The sequence below is a fragment of the Salmo salar genome, chromosome ssa11, assembly GCF_905237065.1.
Source record: "Salmo salar chromosome ssa11, Ssal_v3.1, whole genome shotgun sequence".
Lineage (NCBI taxonomy): Eukaryota > Metazoa > Chordata > Actinopteri > Salmoniformes > Salmonidae > Salmo > Salmo salar.
Window position 1 is genome coordinate 62,540,762 of NC_059452.1, and position 18,495 is coordinate 62,559,256.

The 18,495-nt window shown below is 40.7% G+C and overlaps 1 protein-coding gene across 1 annotated transcript; it reads left to right on the forward strand.

The window, feature by feature from the left end:
- Nucleotides 1-14,372: 14,372 nt before the first annotated feature.
- On the forward strand, nt 14,373-16,663 carry LOC106562884 (immediate early response gene 5-like protein). The gene has a single exon (XM_014127955.2). The coding sequence runs from the start codon at nt 14,523-14,525 to the stop codon at nt 15,444-15,446; it is 924 nt and encodes a 307-aa protein (XP_013983430.1). The 5' UTR covers nt 14,373-14,522; the 3' UTR covers nt 15,447-16,663.
- Nucleotides 16,664-18,495: the final 1,832 nt, after the last annotated feature.

Genomic DNA, 18,495 nt, shown 5'->3' on the forward strand with positions numbered 1-18,495 from the left:
CCCCCCCCCCACCCCTCTTTTACACTGCTGCTACTCTCTGTTTATCATATATGCATAGTCACTTTAACTATACATTCATGTACATTCTACCTCAATTGGCCCAACCAACCAGTGCTCCCGCACATTGGCTAACCGGGCTATCTGAATTGTGTCCCACCACCCACCAACCCCTCTTTTACGCTACTGCTTCTCTCTGTTCATCATAAATGCATAGTCACTTTAATCATATCTACATGTACATACTACCTCAATCAGCCCGACTAACCATTGTCTGTATAGGCCTCGCTACTTTTATAGGCTCGCTACTGTATATAGCCTCGCTACTGTTACTTTTCACTGTCTTTTTGTTGTTTTTATTTCTTTACTTAGCTATTGTTCACCTAATACCTTTTTTCCACTATTGGTTAGAGCCTGTAAGTAAGCATTTCACTGTAAGGTCTACACCTGTTGTATTCGGCGCAAGTGACAAATACACTTTAATTTGATAAACCACGTGCCATGGAATCGGTATATCGAAAATTTCTTCACCACTATTTTGCAATCTATATGGCACAGCAGTCCATTTTTTGGTCCCGGTAAAAAATATATATTTTTATTAACCTGTTGGGGCTAGGGGGCAGTATTTGCACGGCCGGATAAAAAAACGTACCCGATTTAAACTGGTTACTACTCTTGCCCAGAAACGAGAATATGCATATAATTAGTAGATTTGGATAGAAAACACTCTAAAGTTTCTAAAACTGTTTGAATGGTGTCTGTGAGTATAACAGAACTCATATGGCAGGCCAAAACCTGAGAAGATTCCATACAGGAAGTGCCCTGTCTGACAATTTGTTCTCCTTCTGTGGCCTCTCTATCGAAAATACAACATCTCTGCTGTAACGTGACATTTTCTAAGGCTTCCATTGGCTCTCAGAAGGCGCCAGAAAGTGTAATGGGGTGTCTGCAGTCTCTGGGCTAAGTACAGCAGCTCTGTTTGTTACTGGTCAGGCTGAGGACAGTGACACTGGAGATGCGCGTTCATGAGAATTCTCCATGTTTTTCTTTCAGCCTTTGAATGAATACAACATCGCCCGGTTGGAATATTATCGCTATTTTACTAGAAATATCGCATAAAAATTGATTTTTAACAGCGTTTGACATGCTTCGAAGTACGGTAATGGAATATTTAGAATTTTTTTGTCACGAAATGTGCTCGTGCGTCACCCTTCGGATAGTTACCTGTACGCATGAACAAAATGGTGGTATTTGGATATAACTATGGACTATTTGGAACCAAAACAACATTTGTTGTTGAAGTAGAAGTCCTGGGAGTGCATTCTGACGAAGAACAGCAAAGGTAATCCCATTTTTCTTATAGTAAATCTGACTTGGTGGGTGTCAAATTAGCTAGCCATGATGGCTGGGCTATGTACTCAGAATATTGCAAAATGTGCTTTCGCGGAAAAGCTATTTTAAAATCTGACACCGCGATTGCATAAAGGAGTTCTGTATCTATAATTCTTAAAATAATTGTTATGTATTTTGTGAACGTTAATCATGAGTAATTTAGTAAATTCACCAGAAGTTTGCGGTGGGTCTGCTAGTTCTGAACATCACATGCTAATGTAAAAAGCTGGTTTTTGATATAAATATGAACTTGATTGAACAAAACATGCATGTATTGTATAACATAATGTCCTAAGAGTGTCATCTGATGAAGATCATCAAAGGTTAGTGCTGCATTTAGCTGTGGTTTTGGTTTTTGTGACATATATGCTTGCTTTGAAAATGGCTGTGTGATTATTTTTGGCAGGGTACTCTCCTGACATAATCTAATGTTTTGCTTTCGCTGTAAAGCCTTTTTGAAATCGGACAGTGTGGTTAGATTAATGAGAGTTGTCTTTAAAATTATGTAAAATAGTCATGTTTGAGAAATTGAAGTTATAGCATTTATGAGGTATTTGTATTTCGAGCCACGCGATTCCACTGGCTGTTGGCTAGGGTGGGATGCAAACGTCCCACCTTGCCCAGGGAGGTTAATGCAGGGCCGACAGACAAGTTCCTAACCTTTTCCTCCTTCCTCTTGCCTCTTCCATTTTTGCGGTAATGCTGCCATTAGTTGGTTGTAATTTTGGGTAGAGCAGACGTTTCCATATATTTTTGTTAGCTGCATGTGTGGCATAACGCCACCAGTCCGATTTATGACATAATTTACAACGATTCTACCTTTTTTTATGTTATTGAAAATATATATTTTTTTTATCAATTAGTATATTTGAATTGAACCACAATATTCGTTGTATTATTTGTTCAGTCTTTTCTGGTGGATTAAACTGAAATTGCAACCAACTTTCTATGGCTTTTATTTTTAAATAACGATATTTTGGGGATTATTTTTTTTCAAATAACTGAAAGTGAGGGGTTGTAATCTAAATAAAGGGAAAAAGGCCATTCTTAAACATGTACTGATTTGCTTAAGAACCGGTTTGGATTTAAATATATAGCTTTTGCATGACTGATACCTTTAGTGAGAGGTCTAATGCTTTACTATTTAATAATTTCTGCTATCCGAATTTATATTCATTATATAAATAGGCCTTTTTAATTCTGCCTGCCTTGCCATTCCAGGTAAAATGGAATATTTTTGCTCATATTATTTAAAAAAACAGGTCGGTAGGTGTAGCAAGACCATAATCAAATTGTTAAACTGGCATATGACTAAAGAGTTAATCAGGGTGATTTTTACACAATAGACAGGTATTGTCTTTTCCATGGTAGCAGTATCTTATATATTTTTGCTAATTTTCTATTAAAATGTATTGGAGTGAGATACTTTATTTCTTTTGGGATATGTATACCTTGTATGTCCACATCCCCATCAGACCATTATATTGTTAAACTACACGGTAATGGAAAAGTTGTGTTTTCTAGTGATCCAATAAGTAATATAGTACATTTATCATAATTTGGTTTTAATCCAGAGAGGTTAGAAAAAGTAACTTGATTCTCTGAGGCTGTGGAGGGATTCAAATTGTGGATTTATAAGGAAACATGAATCATCAGCGTACAATGACACCTGTATTTCTAACCCTTTAATATTATTGTTGGATCTGATTCTAACAGCTAACATTTCAATGGCAATAATACATAGATATGCCGATAGTGGACAACTTTGTTTTACTCCTCTTGACAGTTTAAAACTTTCTGAGAAGTAGCCATTATTTACTATTTTACACCTAGGGTACTAAACATAACTTTAATCGATTTTATAATAGATTCTACAAAATTGAAATATTCCAGACATTTATTTATAAACTCTAGTCGTACTTTATCAAAGGCCTTTTCGAAGTCAGCTATGAATACCAGGCCTGGTTTTACAGATTTTACATAGTTTTCTATTGTTTCCAGTACTTGTCTTGTATTATCTACAATGTATTGTCTATGTAAAAAACCTGTCAGATTAGGATGAATAATATCCGACAATTCTCTGCATTAACAATTTTGCTAGACTTTTTGCATCACAACACTGACGTGTAAGAGGCCTCCAATTTTTTTATGGACTGGATCTTTAAATTTACAACTTGGATCCTGTTTCAGTAATAATGAAATCAGACCCTGTTGAGTGTCTGATAATCTACAATTTATATAGGAGTGGTTAAAACATGCTAATAACGGTCCTCTGAGTACATCAAAAAAGGTTTGGTATACTTCCACTGGTATGCCATCCAGCCCTGGAGTTTTCACAGACTTAAAGGCTTTAATTGCATCAATACGTTTTTCCTCTGTAATTTGGGCTCCACATGAGTCTTTCTGTACAGCTGTTAATTTTATTATGAGGAAAAAATCCATACAATTAGCTTCGGTTAGTGGAAATGTAGGAGACTGAAACTAAAACATATGCTTAAAGTACTTTACTTCCTCTTTCAAAATATTGTTTGGTGAATCATGGGTAACTCCGTCATTTGTAACAAGTTTCAGTTAATTATTTTTGGTAGCATATCTATGTTGAAGATTAAAACATAATTTTGGTGCATTTTTCCCAATATTCCATCCAGTTCGCTTTGTTTTTATAATATATTACACTTGATTTTCTTGAATAAGTTCCTCCATTTCTTTTTGTATTTCCTCTAACTTATTCTGAGCCTCTATGGTACAGTTTTTATTGCTATCTATCTGTACTGTTAGACCTTCAATTTCCTTTGTTAATATTCTTTTGACTCTTTTGACCTAAATGCTTTTGTTTTAGAGATGAGTACTGCATTGCTTGGCCGCTAAAGGCACATTCAAGTGTCCCATACAATAAGGGGATCTGCGGTACTTATGTTATGTCGGGAAAAGTCAGTTGTAAATTATTTGATTACATTTTCAATATCCTTGCCCATGTGGAAATTGTGTAAGAGTAATATATATGCCAGTTATGTGATGATCCGACCGCATTCTGTCCCCTATCAACACTTTTAAAACTTTTGGTACCAGAGAGAATAACATATGAAAGTAATAAAGACGACAAGCTTGATTGAGCCTCTGACATAAACTGTCAACTGTGGGACCTTACATAGACAGGTGTTTCTTTCTTAATCATGTCCAAACAATTGAATTGGCCACAGGTGGACTCCAATCAAGTTGTAGTGACGTCTCAACGATGATCAAAGGAAATTGGATATACAGTGGGGAGAACAAGTATTTGGTACACTGCCGATTTTGCAAGTTTTCCTACTTACAAAGCATGTAGAGGTCTGTAATTTTTATCATAGGTACACTTCAACTGTGAGAGAAAATCACATTGTATGATTTTTAAGTAATTAATTTGCATTTTATTGCATGACATAAGTATTTGATCACTTACCAACCAGTAAGAATTCCGGCTCTAACAGACCTGTTAGTTTTTCTTTAAAAAGCCCTCCTGTTCTCCACTTATTACCTGTATTAACTGCACCTGTTTGAACTCGTTACCTGTATAAAAGACACCTGTCCACACACTCAATCAAACAGACTCCAACCTCTCCACAATGGCCAAGACCAGAGAGCTGTGTAAGGACATCAGGGATAAAATTGTAGACCTGCACAAGGCTGGGATGGGCTACAGGACAATAGGCAAGCAGCTTAGTGAGAAGGCAACAACTGTTGGCGCAATTATTAGAAAATTGAAGAAGTTCAAGATGACGGTCAATCACCCTCGGTCTGGGGCTCCATGCAAGATCTCACCTCGTGGGGCATCAATGATCATGAGGAAGGTGAGGGATCAGCCCAGAACTACACGGCAGGACCTGGTCAATGACCTGAAGAGAGCTGGGACCACAGTCTCAAAGAAAACTATTAGTAACACACTACGCCGTCATGGATTAAAATCCTGCAGCGCTCGCAAGGTCCCACTGCTCAAGCCAGCGCATGTCCATGCCCGTCTGAAGTTTGCCAATGACCATCTGGATGATCCAGAGGAGGAATGGGAGAAGGTCATGTGGTCTGATGAGACAAAAATAGGACTTTTTGGTCTAAACTCCACTCGCCGTGTTTGGAGGAAGAAGAAGGATGAGTACAACCCCAAGAACACCATCCCAACCGTGAAGCATGGAGGTGGAAACATCATTCTTTGGGGATGCTTTTCTGCAAAGGGGACAGGACGACTGCACCGTATTGAGGGGAGGATGGATGGGGCCATGTATCGCGAGATCTTGGCCAACAACCTCCTTCCCTCAGTAAGAGCATTGAAGATGGGTCGTGGCTGGGTCTTCCAGCATGACATCGACCCGAAACACACAGCCAGGGCAACTAAGGAGTGGCTCCGTAAGAAGCATCTCAAGGTCCTGGAGTGGCCTAGCCAGTCTCCAGACCTGAACCCAATAGAAAATCTTCGGAGGGAGCTGAAAGTCCGTATTGCCCAGCGACAGCCCCGAAACCTGAAGGATCTGGAGAAGGTCTGTATGGAGGAGTGGGCCAAAATCCCTGCTGCAGTGTGTGCAGACCTGGTCAAGAACTACAGGAAACGTATGATCTCTGTAATTGCAAACAAAGGTTTCTGTACCAAATATTAAGTTCTGCTTTTCTGATGTATCAAATACTTATGTGATGCAATAAAATGCAAATGAATTACTTAAAACTCATACAATGTGATTTTCTGGATTTCAGATTCCGTCTCTCACAGTTGAAGTGTACCTATGATAAATATTACAGACCTCTACATGCTTTGTAAGTAGGAAAACCTGCAAAATCGGCAGTGTATCAAATACTTGTTCTCCCCACTCTATATCTCACTAGGTCAGGATATTTAAGCCTCTATATATCAACTAGTTCCAATATATCCATGACATTCGTGATTTCCTTAACTGCTTGAGGGTGATCATTTGTAGTGTGAGACCCATAAAGGTATTTAAAACCATTTTATAATCTCCCACCATAATGATAGTCTTATATTGCTTGTAGGGTTGATCAATTATTATACTGTATATATTTTCAAAGAACCGTCGATCATCATTATTTGGGCCGTATAGATTAATGAGCCATATGTGTTTATGGTCCAATAACGTATTTAAAATCATCCATCTACCTTGAGGATCTGTTTGGACAATTTGCACATTCGGATCACCCCTTTTGAATTTCTTTGCCCATGGGAGAAACACAGTGCATTTGGAAAGTATTCAGACCTCTTGACTTTTTCCACATTTTGTTACGTTACAGCCTTATTTTAAAACGTATATTAAATTGTTTATTTTCCTCAATCTACACACAATAGCCCAGAATGACAAAGAAAAAAAATCGGATTTTAGAAATGTTTGCAAATGTATTAAAAAGAAGAAAATATAATATCACATTTACATAAGTATTCAGACCCTTTACTCACTACTTTGTTGAAGCACCTTTGTCAGCGATTGCAGCCTTGAGTATTCTTGGGTATGACGCTACAAGCTTGGCAAACCTGTATTTGGGGAGTTTCTCCCATTCTTCTCATCAGATCCGCTCAAGCTCTGTCAGGTTGGATGGGGAGCATAGCTGTACAGCTATTTTCAGGTCTCTCCAGAGATGTTTGACCGGGTTCAAGTCCGGGCTCTGGCTTGGCCACTCAAGGACATTCAGAGACTTGTCCCGAAGCCACTCCTGCGTTGTCTTCACTGTGTGCTTAGGGTCGTTGTCCTGTTGGAAGGTGAACCTTCACCCACGTCTGAGGTCCTGAGCGCTCTGGAGCAGGTTTTCATCTCTGTACTTTGCTCCGTTCATCTTTCCGTTGATCCAGACTAGTCTCCCTGTCCAGCCTCCCAGATAAGCCCCGCCTTATCTCAGCTCACTGGTCACCATAGCAACACCCACCCGTAGCACGCGCTCCAGCAGGTATATTGCACTGGTCATTCCCAAAGCCAACACTTACTTTGGCCACGTTTCCTTCCAGTTCTCTGCTGCCAATGACTGGAACGAATTATGCATGCCCGGTCGGTATTCGGACATGTTTGTGTATCCTACTATTCTTACCTTCAGTGTTAAGTTGAGACCCCGACTAAGTTCCCCCAAAAAATTTAAAGCGCTTATGCCTGGAACCGGCCCTGCACACACTCTTGTTATTTCACACACTTTCCATCCCCACATAAACACACTCTCTCTCTTTCCCCCAATAAATACACACTCTCACACACACGATCTCAATGTGGTCACCATTCCAGTTTGGTAGTCTGTCTTAGTTACCCATGTGGTTATTGATTTCTTCCCTCCCTCCCCTCTCTCAATCAGTGGCGGTCAGTGCCGTTTATGATGAGGGAGGACGATTATTTTTTCATGAGCATGGCCTTATTTCTATTACAGCATGTTGGATGAGTCATTCATATTCCATTCACCCAGTTCAATGTAAAATCGATAGGTTTAGGCTACTACATGATACTCAACCTAGCCTATGAGTGAATGTTTACAACATAGGTCGAGAGAAACATTTGAGATGACAGACAGTGAGTGACACATGGACAGACAGTGACACATTCAATACCACCTTGCACACTCTTGCCTGCATCTAGCTTATCTAGAGTGTAATCATTAGTCCAACAGTTGCAAGCGAGAGTTTCTATTGGACAAATTCAGGTATTTCTATTCCTGTTTCGTTTTCTTCCATTTAAGAAATGTTTTTCAACAGAATCATCAGAATGAATACACCCCTGATCACGCATAAACACAGTTCACTTTCATAGTAGCCACTTTGTATTCCTTCTCGCCTCAATGCACTCTACTCCTGTCACCTTTTCCCTTCATTTGTGGATTACAATGCACAACACATCAGCTGTATGTGACCAGGTGAAAAAACCTTTCCAAGCCAAACCATGTCATAACCGCTACACACAGCCAACATCGTTGTCACAATATTAGTTAAAGTAACATCCTAGTTGACATAGCTAATAGAACTAAGGTGTTAGTAAACCCGCTACAATCAAAAAAGCTTACCTTGACTTGGAAGAGTTCCAGTGTTGTGCTGGATAGTTATAGCCAGCTACTGTTGACTAACCCCATTCTGTACAAATTTGCACAACCGCGGCATTCAAACGAGACTGCAACAAAAACTAATGGGACTGTAGCAACTGTGTTGGCATCAAAATCTGGGGTGTGAACTACGTTTCTATTCAAGCGTTGATTGACATGGTAATGGCCCGATAGTATTGGAGAAAAGTTGAAAAAACAACGCTGTACGTTAAATTGTGACGTGTCATGTTACGACATGCAGCACGCATAAAGCAACTCATTCTGTGTCGTATAGCCTCTCTCCACCAGGTGTAGCGCTTCTCTCGCAGATTAAAAACAAGAAAGGGACAGGGTGAGGGGGGATACCTAGTCAAATGTACAACTGAATGCATTCCTTTTTTTGCGTCATCACTGCAAGCCATCATGACTCTCAAAAGCTACAACAGCCGCTGTTTACTTCTGAAGATAACTTTAGCGCACCCTAAAAACCTGATTTAAATTCAACACAAACTTTCAAATAGGTATGTAATGACACATTATATAAACTCTTTATAGTGTTTTATTTACATTTTAGAGGTGATAAGTTGGACAGATCGGGTGAAAAAAGTTGTTTCCCCACATGGCTCATCTCCCCCTTTCCCTATCACGCAGTAGGTTTCGCTTCCCCACCCGCCATTTTTAAAAAGACCCAACGGAGCTCATTGCCTTCTTGAATCATGCAGAGATGGGCATCATCAAGGTCTCGTCATTGATTTTGCTGGAAAGGGGAGAAATTGTGCTTTACAATGGTATTCATATAACAGTTGACCTGGAAGTATTACGTTTTTTTGGGAGCTAAAATAAGGTAAATTGTACGTTACAGTGCGATGTGCAAAAGTGCGTTAACTAACTATAGCTAACATAGCATCCCTCTGTTTGAGCAGGATGTTTGAGTGTGCTAAATAAGTGAAACTGAAAGTGAAAAGATTTTACGAAATCGCTCTCTCGGTTCTCCTTCATTTTTGAAGAAATGAATTTGTAAAAAAATGTTCAACAATTGTCTTTCTCTCTCTTTGAGTCAATTACTTACCACATTGTATGCACTGCAGTGCTAGCCAGCTGTCGCTTATGCTTTCAGTACTAGATTCATTATCTGATCCTTTGAATGGGTGAACAAAATGTCAGTTCATGCTGCAAGAGCTCTGATCGGTCGGAGGACGTCCTCCGGAAGTTCTCATAATTACTGTGTAAGTCAATGGATCGGGGTGAGAACCAAGAAGCCTCCTAGGTTTTGGATTGAAGTCAATGTACCAAGAGGAGGACGGAAGCTAGCTGTCCTCCGGCTACACCATGGTGCTACCCTACAGAGTGCTGTTGAGGCTACTGTAGACCTTCATTGCAAAGCAGTGTGTTTTAATTTATTATTTGGTTATGTGAATATATTTAGTATAGTTTCATCGAAAAATGAGAAAAAAAAATTAAAAACATTGAAAAAGTTATGAATTTCACTGAGGAGGATGGTCCTCCTCTGAGGAGCCTCCACTGCTCTCAATACATAGCTAAGAGAAGAGAAAAGAAGCGGCCTAGCTTCCCAGGCATTGTTAAGATGCAGCGGCGCTTCTCTCTTTTTCTGAGAGCCGAGAAGGCAGAACATCTGAGACAGCGCTGCAATAGCCGTGCTGCCTTAGATCTTCTATATCTGCATGATTCTCCCATCACTCCCTTCCACACCACTTCCAAGCTGAGGTGGGGAGGGAGGGAGGGAGAGTGGAGAAGAAAGGGAGGGGATGGAGGTAGCTTGGTGAGGTGTGTGTGCGAGAGAAAGAGAAAGAGAGACTGCATGCAGAATTTTGCTAAAATATCCTCCATGTACAGCATAACACACCAAATAATGCATGCAGAGCAGAATTAGGCTGATACCCGCTAATTATCCAAATCCAGAAAGGAACTGTTATAATTATTCAACCACCTAAAAGGAAGCGATTCCCAAACCTACCATACCAAAGCCATCACCTATAGAGAGATTAACCTAGAGAAAAGTCCCCTAAGCAAGCTGGTCCTGGGGCTCTGTTCACAAACACAGACCCCATAGAGCCCGAGGACAGCAACAGCATCACAATTAGACCCAACCAAATCATGAGAAAACAAAAAGATAATTACTTGACACATTGGAAAGAATTCACAAAAAAACTGAGCAAACTACAATGCTATTTGGCCCTTTGGTACACAGTGGCAGAATACCCCAAATTAAGGAAAGCCTTGACTATGTACAGACGCAGTAGGATAGCCTTGCTTTTGAGAAAGGCCGCCGTAGACAGACAGGCTCTCTCTCTCTCAGGAGAAGACAGGCTATGTGCACACTGCCCATAAAATGAGGTGGGAACTGAGCTGCACTTCCTGACCTCCTGCCAAATGTATAACCATATTAGAGACACATATTTCCCCCAGATTACACAGAACCAGAAAGAATTTGAAAAAAAAATCAAATTTTGAAAAACTCATATCTATTGGGCGAAATACCACAGGGTGCAATCATTCTTGTTGCCACAAAAGGGCAACCAGTGAAGAACAAACACCATTGTAAATACAACCCATATACACTGCGCAAAAAAATAAAGGGAACACTTAAACAACACAATGTAACTCCAAGTCAATCACACTTCTGTGAAATCAAACTGTCCACTTAGGAAGCAACACTGATTGACAATAAATTGCACATGCTGTTTCGCAAATGGAATAGAAAACAGGTGGAAATTATAGGCAATTAGCAAGACATGCCCAATAAAGGAGTGGTTCTGCAGGTCGGGACCACAGACCAGTTCTCAGTTCCTATGCTTCCTGGCTGATGTTTTGGTCACTTTTGAATGCTGGCGGTGCTTTCACTCTAGTGGTAGCATGAGACGTAGTCTACAACCCACACAAGTGGCTCAGGTAGTGCAGCTCATCCAGGATGGCACATCAATGCGAGCTGTGGCAAGAAGGTTTCCTGTGTCTATCAGCGTAGTGTCCAGAGCATGGAGGCGCTACCAGGAGACAGGCCAGTACATCAGGAGACGTGGAGGAGGCCGTAGGAGGGCAACAACCCAGTAGCAGGACCGCTACCTCCACCTTTGTGCAAGGAGGAACAGGAGAAGCACTGCCAGAGCCCTGCAAAATGACCTCCAGCAGGCCACAAATGTGCATGTGTCTGCTCAAACGGTCAGAAACAGACTCCATGAGGGTGGTATGAGGGCCCGACGTCCACAGGTGGGGGTTGTGCTTACAGCCCAACACCGTGCAGGACGTTTGGCATTTGCCAGAGAACACCAAGATTGGCAAATTCGCCACTGGCGCCCTGTGCTCTTCACAGATGAAAGCAGGTTCACACTGAATCCTTGACAGACGTGACAGAGTCTGGAGATGCCGTGGAGAACGTTCTGCTGCCTGCAACATCCTCCAGCATGACCGGTTTGGCGGTGGGTCAGTCATGGTGTGGGGTGGTATTTCTTTGGGGGGCCGCACAGCCCTCCATGTGCTCGCCAGAGGTAGCCTGACTGCCATTAGGTACCGAGATGAGATCCTCAGACCCCTTGTGAGACCATATGCTGGTGTGGTTGGCCCTGGGTTCCTCCTAATGCAAGACAATGCTAGACCTCATGTGGCTGGAGTGTGTCAGCAGTTCCTGCAAGAGGAAGGCATTGATGCTATGGACTGGCCCGCCCGTTCCCCAGACCTGAATCCAATTGAGCACATCTGGGACATCATGTCTCGCTCCATCCACCAACGCCACGTTGCACCACAGACTGTCCAGGAGTTGGCAGATGCTTTAGTCCAGGTCTGGGAGGAGATCCCTCAGGAGACCATCCGTCACCTCATCAGGAGCATGCCCAGGCGTTGTAGGGAGCTCATACAGGCATGTGGAGGCCACACACACTACTGAGCCTCATTTTGACTTGTTTTAAGGACATTACATCAAAGTTGGATCGGCCTGTAGTGTGGTTTTCCACTTTAATTTTGACTGTGACTCCAAATCCAGACCTCCATGGGTTGATAAATTGGATTTCCATTGATTATTTTAGTGTGATTTCGTTGTCAGCACATTCAACTATGTAAAGAAAAAAGTATTTAATAAGATTATTTCTTTCATTCAGATCTAGGATGTGTTGTTTAAGTGTTCCTTTTATTTTTTTGAGCAGTATATTTATTTATTTTCCCTTAACTATTTGCACATCGTTACAACACTGTATATTGACATAATATGACATTTGAAATGTTTTATTCTTTTGGAAATTCTGTGAGTGTAATGTTTACTGTGCATTTTTTTAATTGTTTTTTTTTCACTTTTGTTTGTTATGTATTTCACTTGCTTTGGCAATGTAAACATATTTTTCCTATGCCAATAAAGCCCCTTAAATTGACAATTGAATTTAGAGAGAGAGAGTAGGGTTCTGAGGTGTGAATCAGGTGGATAATTTTCAATTGATTTACAATATTAAACAGAAATATGTTTACTATGAATGGGATGCAATAGATATATAGCTTTGTGGTTTGACAATCAGACATACACTACATTGGATAGACGTGAACTACATCACATGCATGTTATAACACATGCACTACATACAAATAACTTGTATGTACAGTATATGTCAACTGATATGTAAGAAAGCATTAAATTGATAGATGTGACTGAATGTAGGCCAATAGTATAGGTCTCTCTTTTTTCTCAGTATTTTGTCTGTACAGGAGCAGTTTTTCTAGATTCTTAATATATCAAAGTACACACACTAAAGCGTAAACATTTTTTTTTGGAGCAAAATAGTTTTTTTGACAACTACAAACTTCAAGGGGTTGGTCTGATGGGAATCCGTGATGTCATCGGCCTCTCCCTTTGCTTGAGGATCAATAGAGGAGCAACATAGATCAAAAGAGCACCCCCCCCCCGCCCCTCCACTTGTGCTATGTCATGACATCCCTGCCTTTTGTTAAGTAAATCAGGTGTTAAATTAGGTGGAGACTAGAGTAACCCTTTAAATGTATGTAGTTCTGTCCTTGAGCTGTTTTTGTCTATTATTGTTCTGTATTATGTCATGTTTTATGTTTTGTATGGACCCCAGGAAGAGTAGTTGCTGCTTTGGCAACAGCTAATGGGGATCCTAATTCTCACATTGACCAGTGGAAATGGATTTCTACTCAACACATTGGAAGCTATTGTGAGACCAATGTGTGATTAACATAACCCAATGGATAGAATACAATAAGTAAATAATGACATGGCACAACGACAAAATTATATGTTATTTGTTTGTCTATTTGTCAATGTAATTTCTTGTTTTTATTGCAAAATAGTTAAATAGGAAAATGGGTCATATTTTCTACTGTTTCCTGATTGTAGTGTACAGCCCTTATATGTATTATGGGGCAGTTGGCTTTTAAAATGTACACACATTTTATTTATACCTGATAAGTATATATATTAAAATGTAATCAGAATAGTTCAGAGATAGTTCAAGAATAAGAATGAATCAATCAATCAAATAAGAAATTAATATCATCATGTGCATAGACAAATATTCAATATGTTCTTATTCTAAACACTAAAACTCATTTTTAAGTGCCCTAGACTTTATTTTTTGTTTGGTACAGAATTCAGATCAGAAATTAATTTGATGAAGATTAATATCCTCAATATTACAGATATTTGTAAGTCAGAAATAGTTTCCCCCATGTTGTAGGCTTGTCACAAAGACACGCATGTACTATTTGATCGGGCGCTTTAGCCCAGTGAGTCTCATGAGAGCGTTCCAGTTTGGTAAAGTAAGTTTGGAATTTGAATAACACAGAAAAACCGCCTCTGTTTGATAGGGCCTGATCATCTCATATGGGTGGAGTTTGCATGTCAATCAATGGCGAACGCGGCTCCCTATTGGCGCAAGAGGTTGTGGGCAGACTCCTCGAAATATATATACTCCTGCAATGTGTGCCTAGCAATTGATTACTTGCTCGCTTACAGAGGGAAGCGGACAGCCGTGTTCAATGTTGCACCACAGAGCTGACTTAGCCTTCGCCCCCAATAGAAATAGCGTGACTTCCACTGAGAGAAAGTCGCTTTTCTGCGTCAGAGAAGAGCGGGAAACGACCAGATCACCATCATGATCAACACGATGGAGTGTGCAGTGGATGCACAAAGTCTAATATCTATTTCCTTACGGAAGATCCACAACTCCAGGACGCAGAGGGGAGGCATCAAGCTGCACAAAAACCTCCTGGTGTCCTATGTGTTGAGGAACGCCAGGCAGGTCTACATGAACGAGAAGTACGCGGAGATTTACAGGATGCAGCAGTACGAAGAGGTGATGACCGTCTGCAACGAGATCCAGGAGTTAAACCCGCTGGATTTGGCCGAGGATTGTGAGGAGCAGAGGGGGGACTGCTGCGGCAACGGCGGGGTGAGCGAGCCGGCGAGTCTGTGCTGCGCTCTGCTGCCAGTGAGCCAACTAGTAGCAGTGCAGTCAGCGCATATGCAAACCCCCTCCGCCTGCTCCGCGCCTCTCTCTCTCCAAAGCGACGAGGTCTGCAAGGAGACAGAGCCCTCGTTTTACCAGAGCTGTTGTGCGGAGGCTTACCCTGTATCGAATTGCGAGTTTTCCCCGGTGAACAACTTACACTGCAACAAAACGACGGTGCTCGATTTGGACACGCACGTAGTGACTACTGTGGAGAATGGGTACCTTCACCAGGACTGCTGCGCGTCTCTCCAACAGTGCTGCCAGGGCGCACAGTACTCAGGCAAGAAACGCAAGGTTGACTTTGAATATTATATATCCGATATTGAGGAGGTACCGGATTTTACGCCGTGTAAAAGAGCGAAATTTGAGGATTGTTCCTATGCAAATTCGGAACACTTGGACACTTCGAACATTTCCAATCTGATCTCGATCTTCGGTTCGGGGTTTTCGGGGCTGGTGAGCAGACAGGCGGACTTAGAGCAAGCCTTAGCCTTGAACGGACAGTTCTGTAGCAAACAAGCCCTATCGAGTCTTGGGGCATGGACTAGAGCTATAGTAGCTTTTTGACTCCATGGTAAACTAGAATGAAATACTTTATGAAATTGTACAAAGTATAAATCAAATCGGATTTATTTTTTTGCAGGAAAGGGTATTTAAAAATTGAACCGTTTGTTGACTTTCGTTTTCACAGGGAGGGAGAGAAAGGTTGTTGCCGCATGTGATGGGCAAGCTTTAATTTTAAACCGAAAATGTCTACATAACACATTTTACATAATAGTTGTGAATTTTATCTAACGAAGTTGATTTCGTTGCCTTAAACCCAACGCATACTACTGGTAGCTAGTGTTGCTAACATTGAAAGTGGTGAATGTCTAGGTCGCGGATTATGTTGTTGATCACTTCAGAACAGTTTTGAACACAATGTCTCGTTTAAAGACACTACACAAGTAGTGTGACAGAATAGCAATCATATAATGTAGCCCCAGCTCCAACCTAACTGGAAAAGTGTGGTCATGGATGGCTTTGCAAAATGCTTTTGTTGTGCGTCGCGGTTTCATTCGGCAAATAACTAATACAAAGCTGTAACAGGCTATTACACAAGCACGGTTGTGTTGTACTTGGTTATCATGTATCTCTGGGTTGATATTTAAACCTTGTGTATAGAAACTCTTATTCTAAGCACATCAGTGGTAGGCTATGTTACATGGGAACTATGTGGTACATTCTGACCACATATAAATTGACAGGTGAAGGCGCAATGGTTCAGACTTACATTTCCCTATCAAACTCCTGGGTGCATTAACTCTGAACCAGCTTGCTGTGTCTCCATTGATCTGCTAGTTGTACCCAAGTTCCCACCTCACCTCTGATCACAACCATTAATTAGGCTACTCCAACTCCCAGAGTGCATGTATAATCTAATAAATCCAGGTAGTTTTTGACAGTTTTGTTTGTTGAGCGCCCCCCTCCCACTTAACCTATAACAAAAAGTTATTGATCAAGCCTTCACAGTAATTCATGATGCCAACATGTCTTGGTTTTGTGAGTTTTCGTTTTATTTTCTTAAATCTTATGACCTTTTGTTCTAAAAAGGCAAGCTCCTGATTTAGCCATACATCCACACATTATAAGCACTATGTGTACTGAAAGATGTTTCCAGACGTCCTCTTCATATTTTGTTTGTATTCTTGTATTTTTGTGCATATTAAATTGTATATCACCGGGTAAAACTGTTTAAGAAAATATTTCTTAAATTTATAATCTTAATAAACAATTGAAAACAATCAACTCTCCTTGATTTATTGTTTGAATGGCACATGCTGGTAAAATGTTATTTCCAATAAGGGAGAGAGGTAGGTCTATTTGGTAACCAGTGTTACAAAAGAAGAATGGACCCTTCATTCAGTGATATGTTGCATAGGCCTACACCACATTATCTTCTCACATCATTGTAGACCAGGAAGACCTGGTTATCAACACAAAGATATCCATGAAATATATGTATTTAGGGATACTACATTTAATTCCAAGAAACTCATAGTATAGCCAACACTTTTGTGTAGCTAGACCTTTTGGGACTAATATTTACAGCATTACTGTTATTGATGGGGCATCCATGTTTAAATGTTAAAAAAAAAAAAGAAACAAAAAGTAGCCTGCTATGAGTTGTTACAACGTTACAACTTGGTTGTTACAACCATGTGGAGTGCAATGCTGTAAGAACAATGAAGGATATTTAATAGAGATTGTTTTTTTAACTGGTTTACTTGAGAAAAGGCAGTGGCTAATTTCTAGTCCCAAACTCACATAGGACTGACTGTCTGTGCCTGGTTAGTTAGTGCACGCTCTAGCTGACTGGGACTCTGCTGTGCGCGTACACATTTTTTTGCCCGACATTTCCCCCAAACTTGCATTCGTGTTATCTCTGCTATATGCCACTTGGTGGTGTTCTTCGAAATCAATGAATGAAGGTATTAGAAAGCCTTTGTAGCAGCACCTCGGGCTGACCTCGGCTCCGCTGCCTCTCCCCCCTCGCCACCCCTCCCCCTCGCCACCCCTCCCCCCAACAGTCATCCACCCCGCTTCCCACCCCTTCTCCTGTCTCCCTCGTTTTTATTCCAACCCGAAACCTCTCGACTCCTTTCAATGTAACATACCGCAGTACGTCCAACACGTCAACGCAGCTATGGTTTAGCCTAACCTACTCTTTCAAATCTCCGTTGCTGGCACTGTTTGCCATTAGCCTTTGGGCATATTAATTTGGTATAGGTTGGTCGTAAATAGAAAGCTTAACTAACTCTGCGCGTCGGTTTTCTTAGATTAGACTATTATTTAGCATGATTTAACGACACTACGACAAATAATGGAAGATCTACAATGCTCTTTATAGACTATAGGTTACAGTTAATTTAGATATTTTTGACAAACGGGTAATGGACATTTGATTGTGCTTTTTTTTTTTATTATTTGGAGCATTAGGTCGCTATAGACGGGTTTCATCTCCAGAAAGCGATGATGGAAAATAATTGTTTTTAATAAACCTTTAAAATGAGTGTTCTCCCACTGTAACAAATTAGGGTTCGTTTAGTGGTGTAGAGCGAGCTCCTCCGCGTGGATTCCAAAGGAATAGCATCTATCTCAGAAATAATTCTAAAGATTGGTGCTGTCAGAGAATGTGGTTTCACGTTACAATAACACAACTGGCCTTATTATATATTTTTGTTTATTTGGATCCTCATTAGTCCAGTTGAGAGATTAAATTATTTTCCATTTTATGGTACAAGTATCAAACTTGGTACACTACTACTAGGGACATTTTAAAGATTGGAGGCAGTCTGGGAAGCCTGTCAGTCAACCAGGGCGGCCATTTTAATAAAATGGCTGCCATCCGGATTCCCTTCTGGAAGAAAATAGGGTAAAATCGTTCCAAACAGTATCAAAATGACTTTGTAATGTTATCTACCCACTAAATGAACCCCACAGATAATATAGACAATAATTTGGAAAATAAAGTACTCTTAAGACCTTAATAGGGGTCATGTTGAGGTTATTTTGACCATATTCCAGCAGCTACGTGAACAAATTGTGGACTTTATGATAGAGACACCAAATTTCA

Bases quoted from the DNA above. Each gene is read 5' to 3' on its own strand.
- LOC106562884 (XM_014127955.2), top strand. From the start codon at position 14,523: ATGATCAACACGATGGAGTGTGCAGTGGATGCACAAAGTCTAATATCT.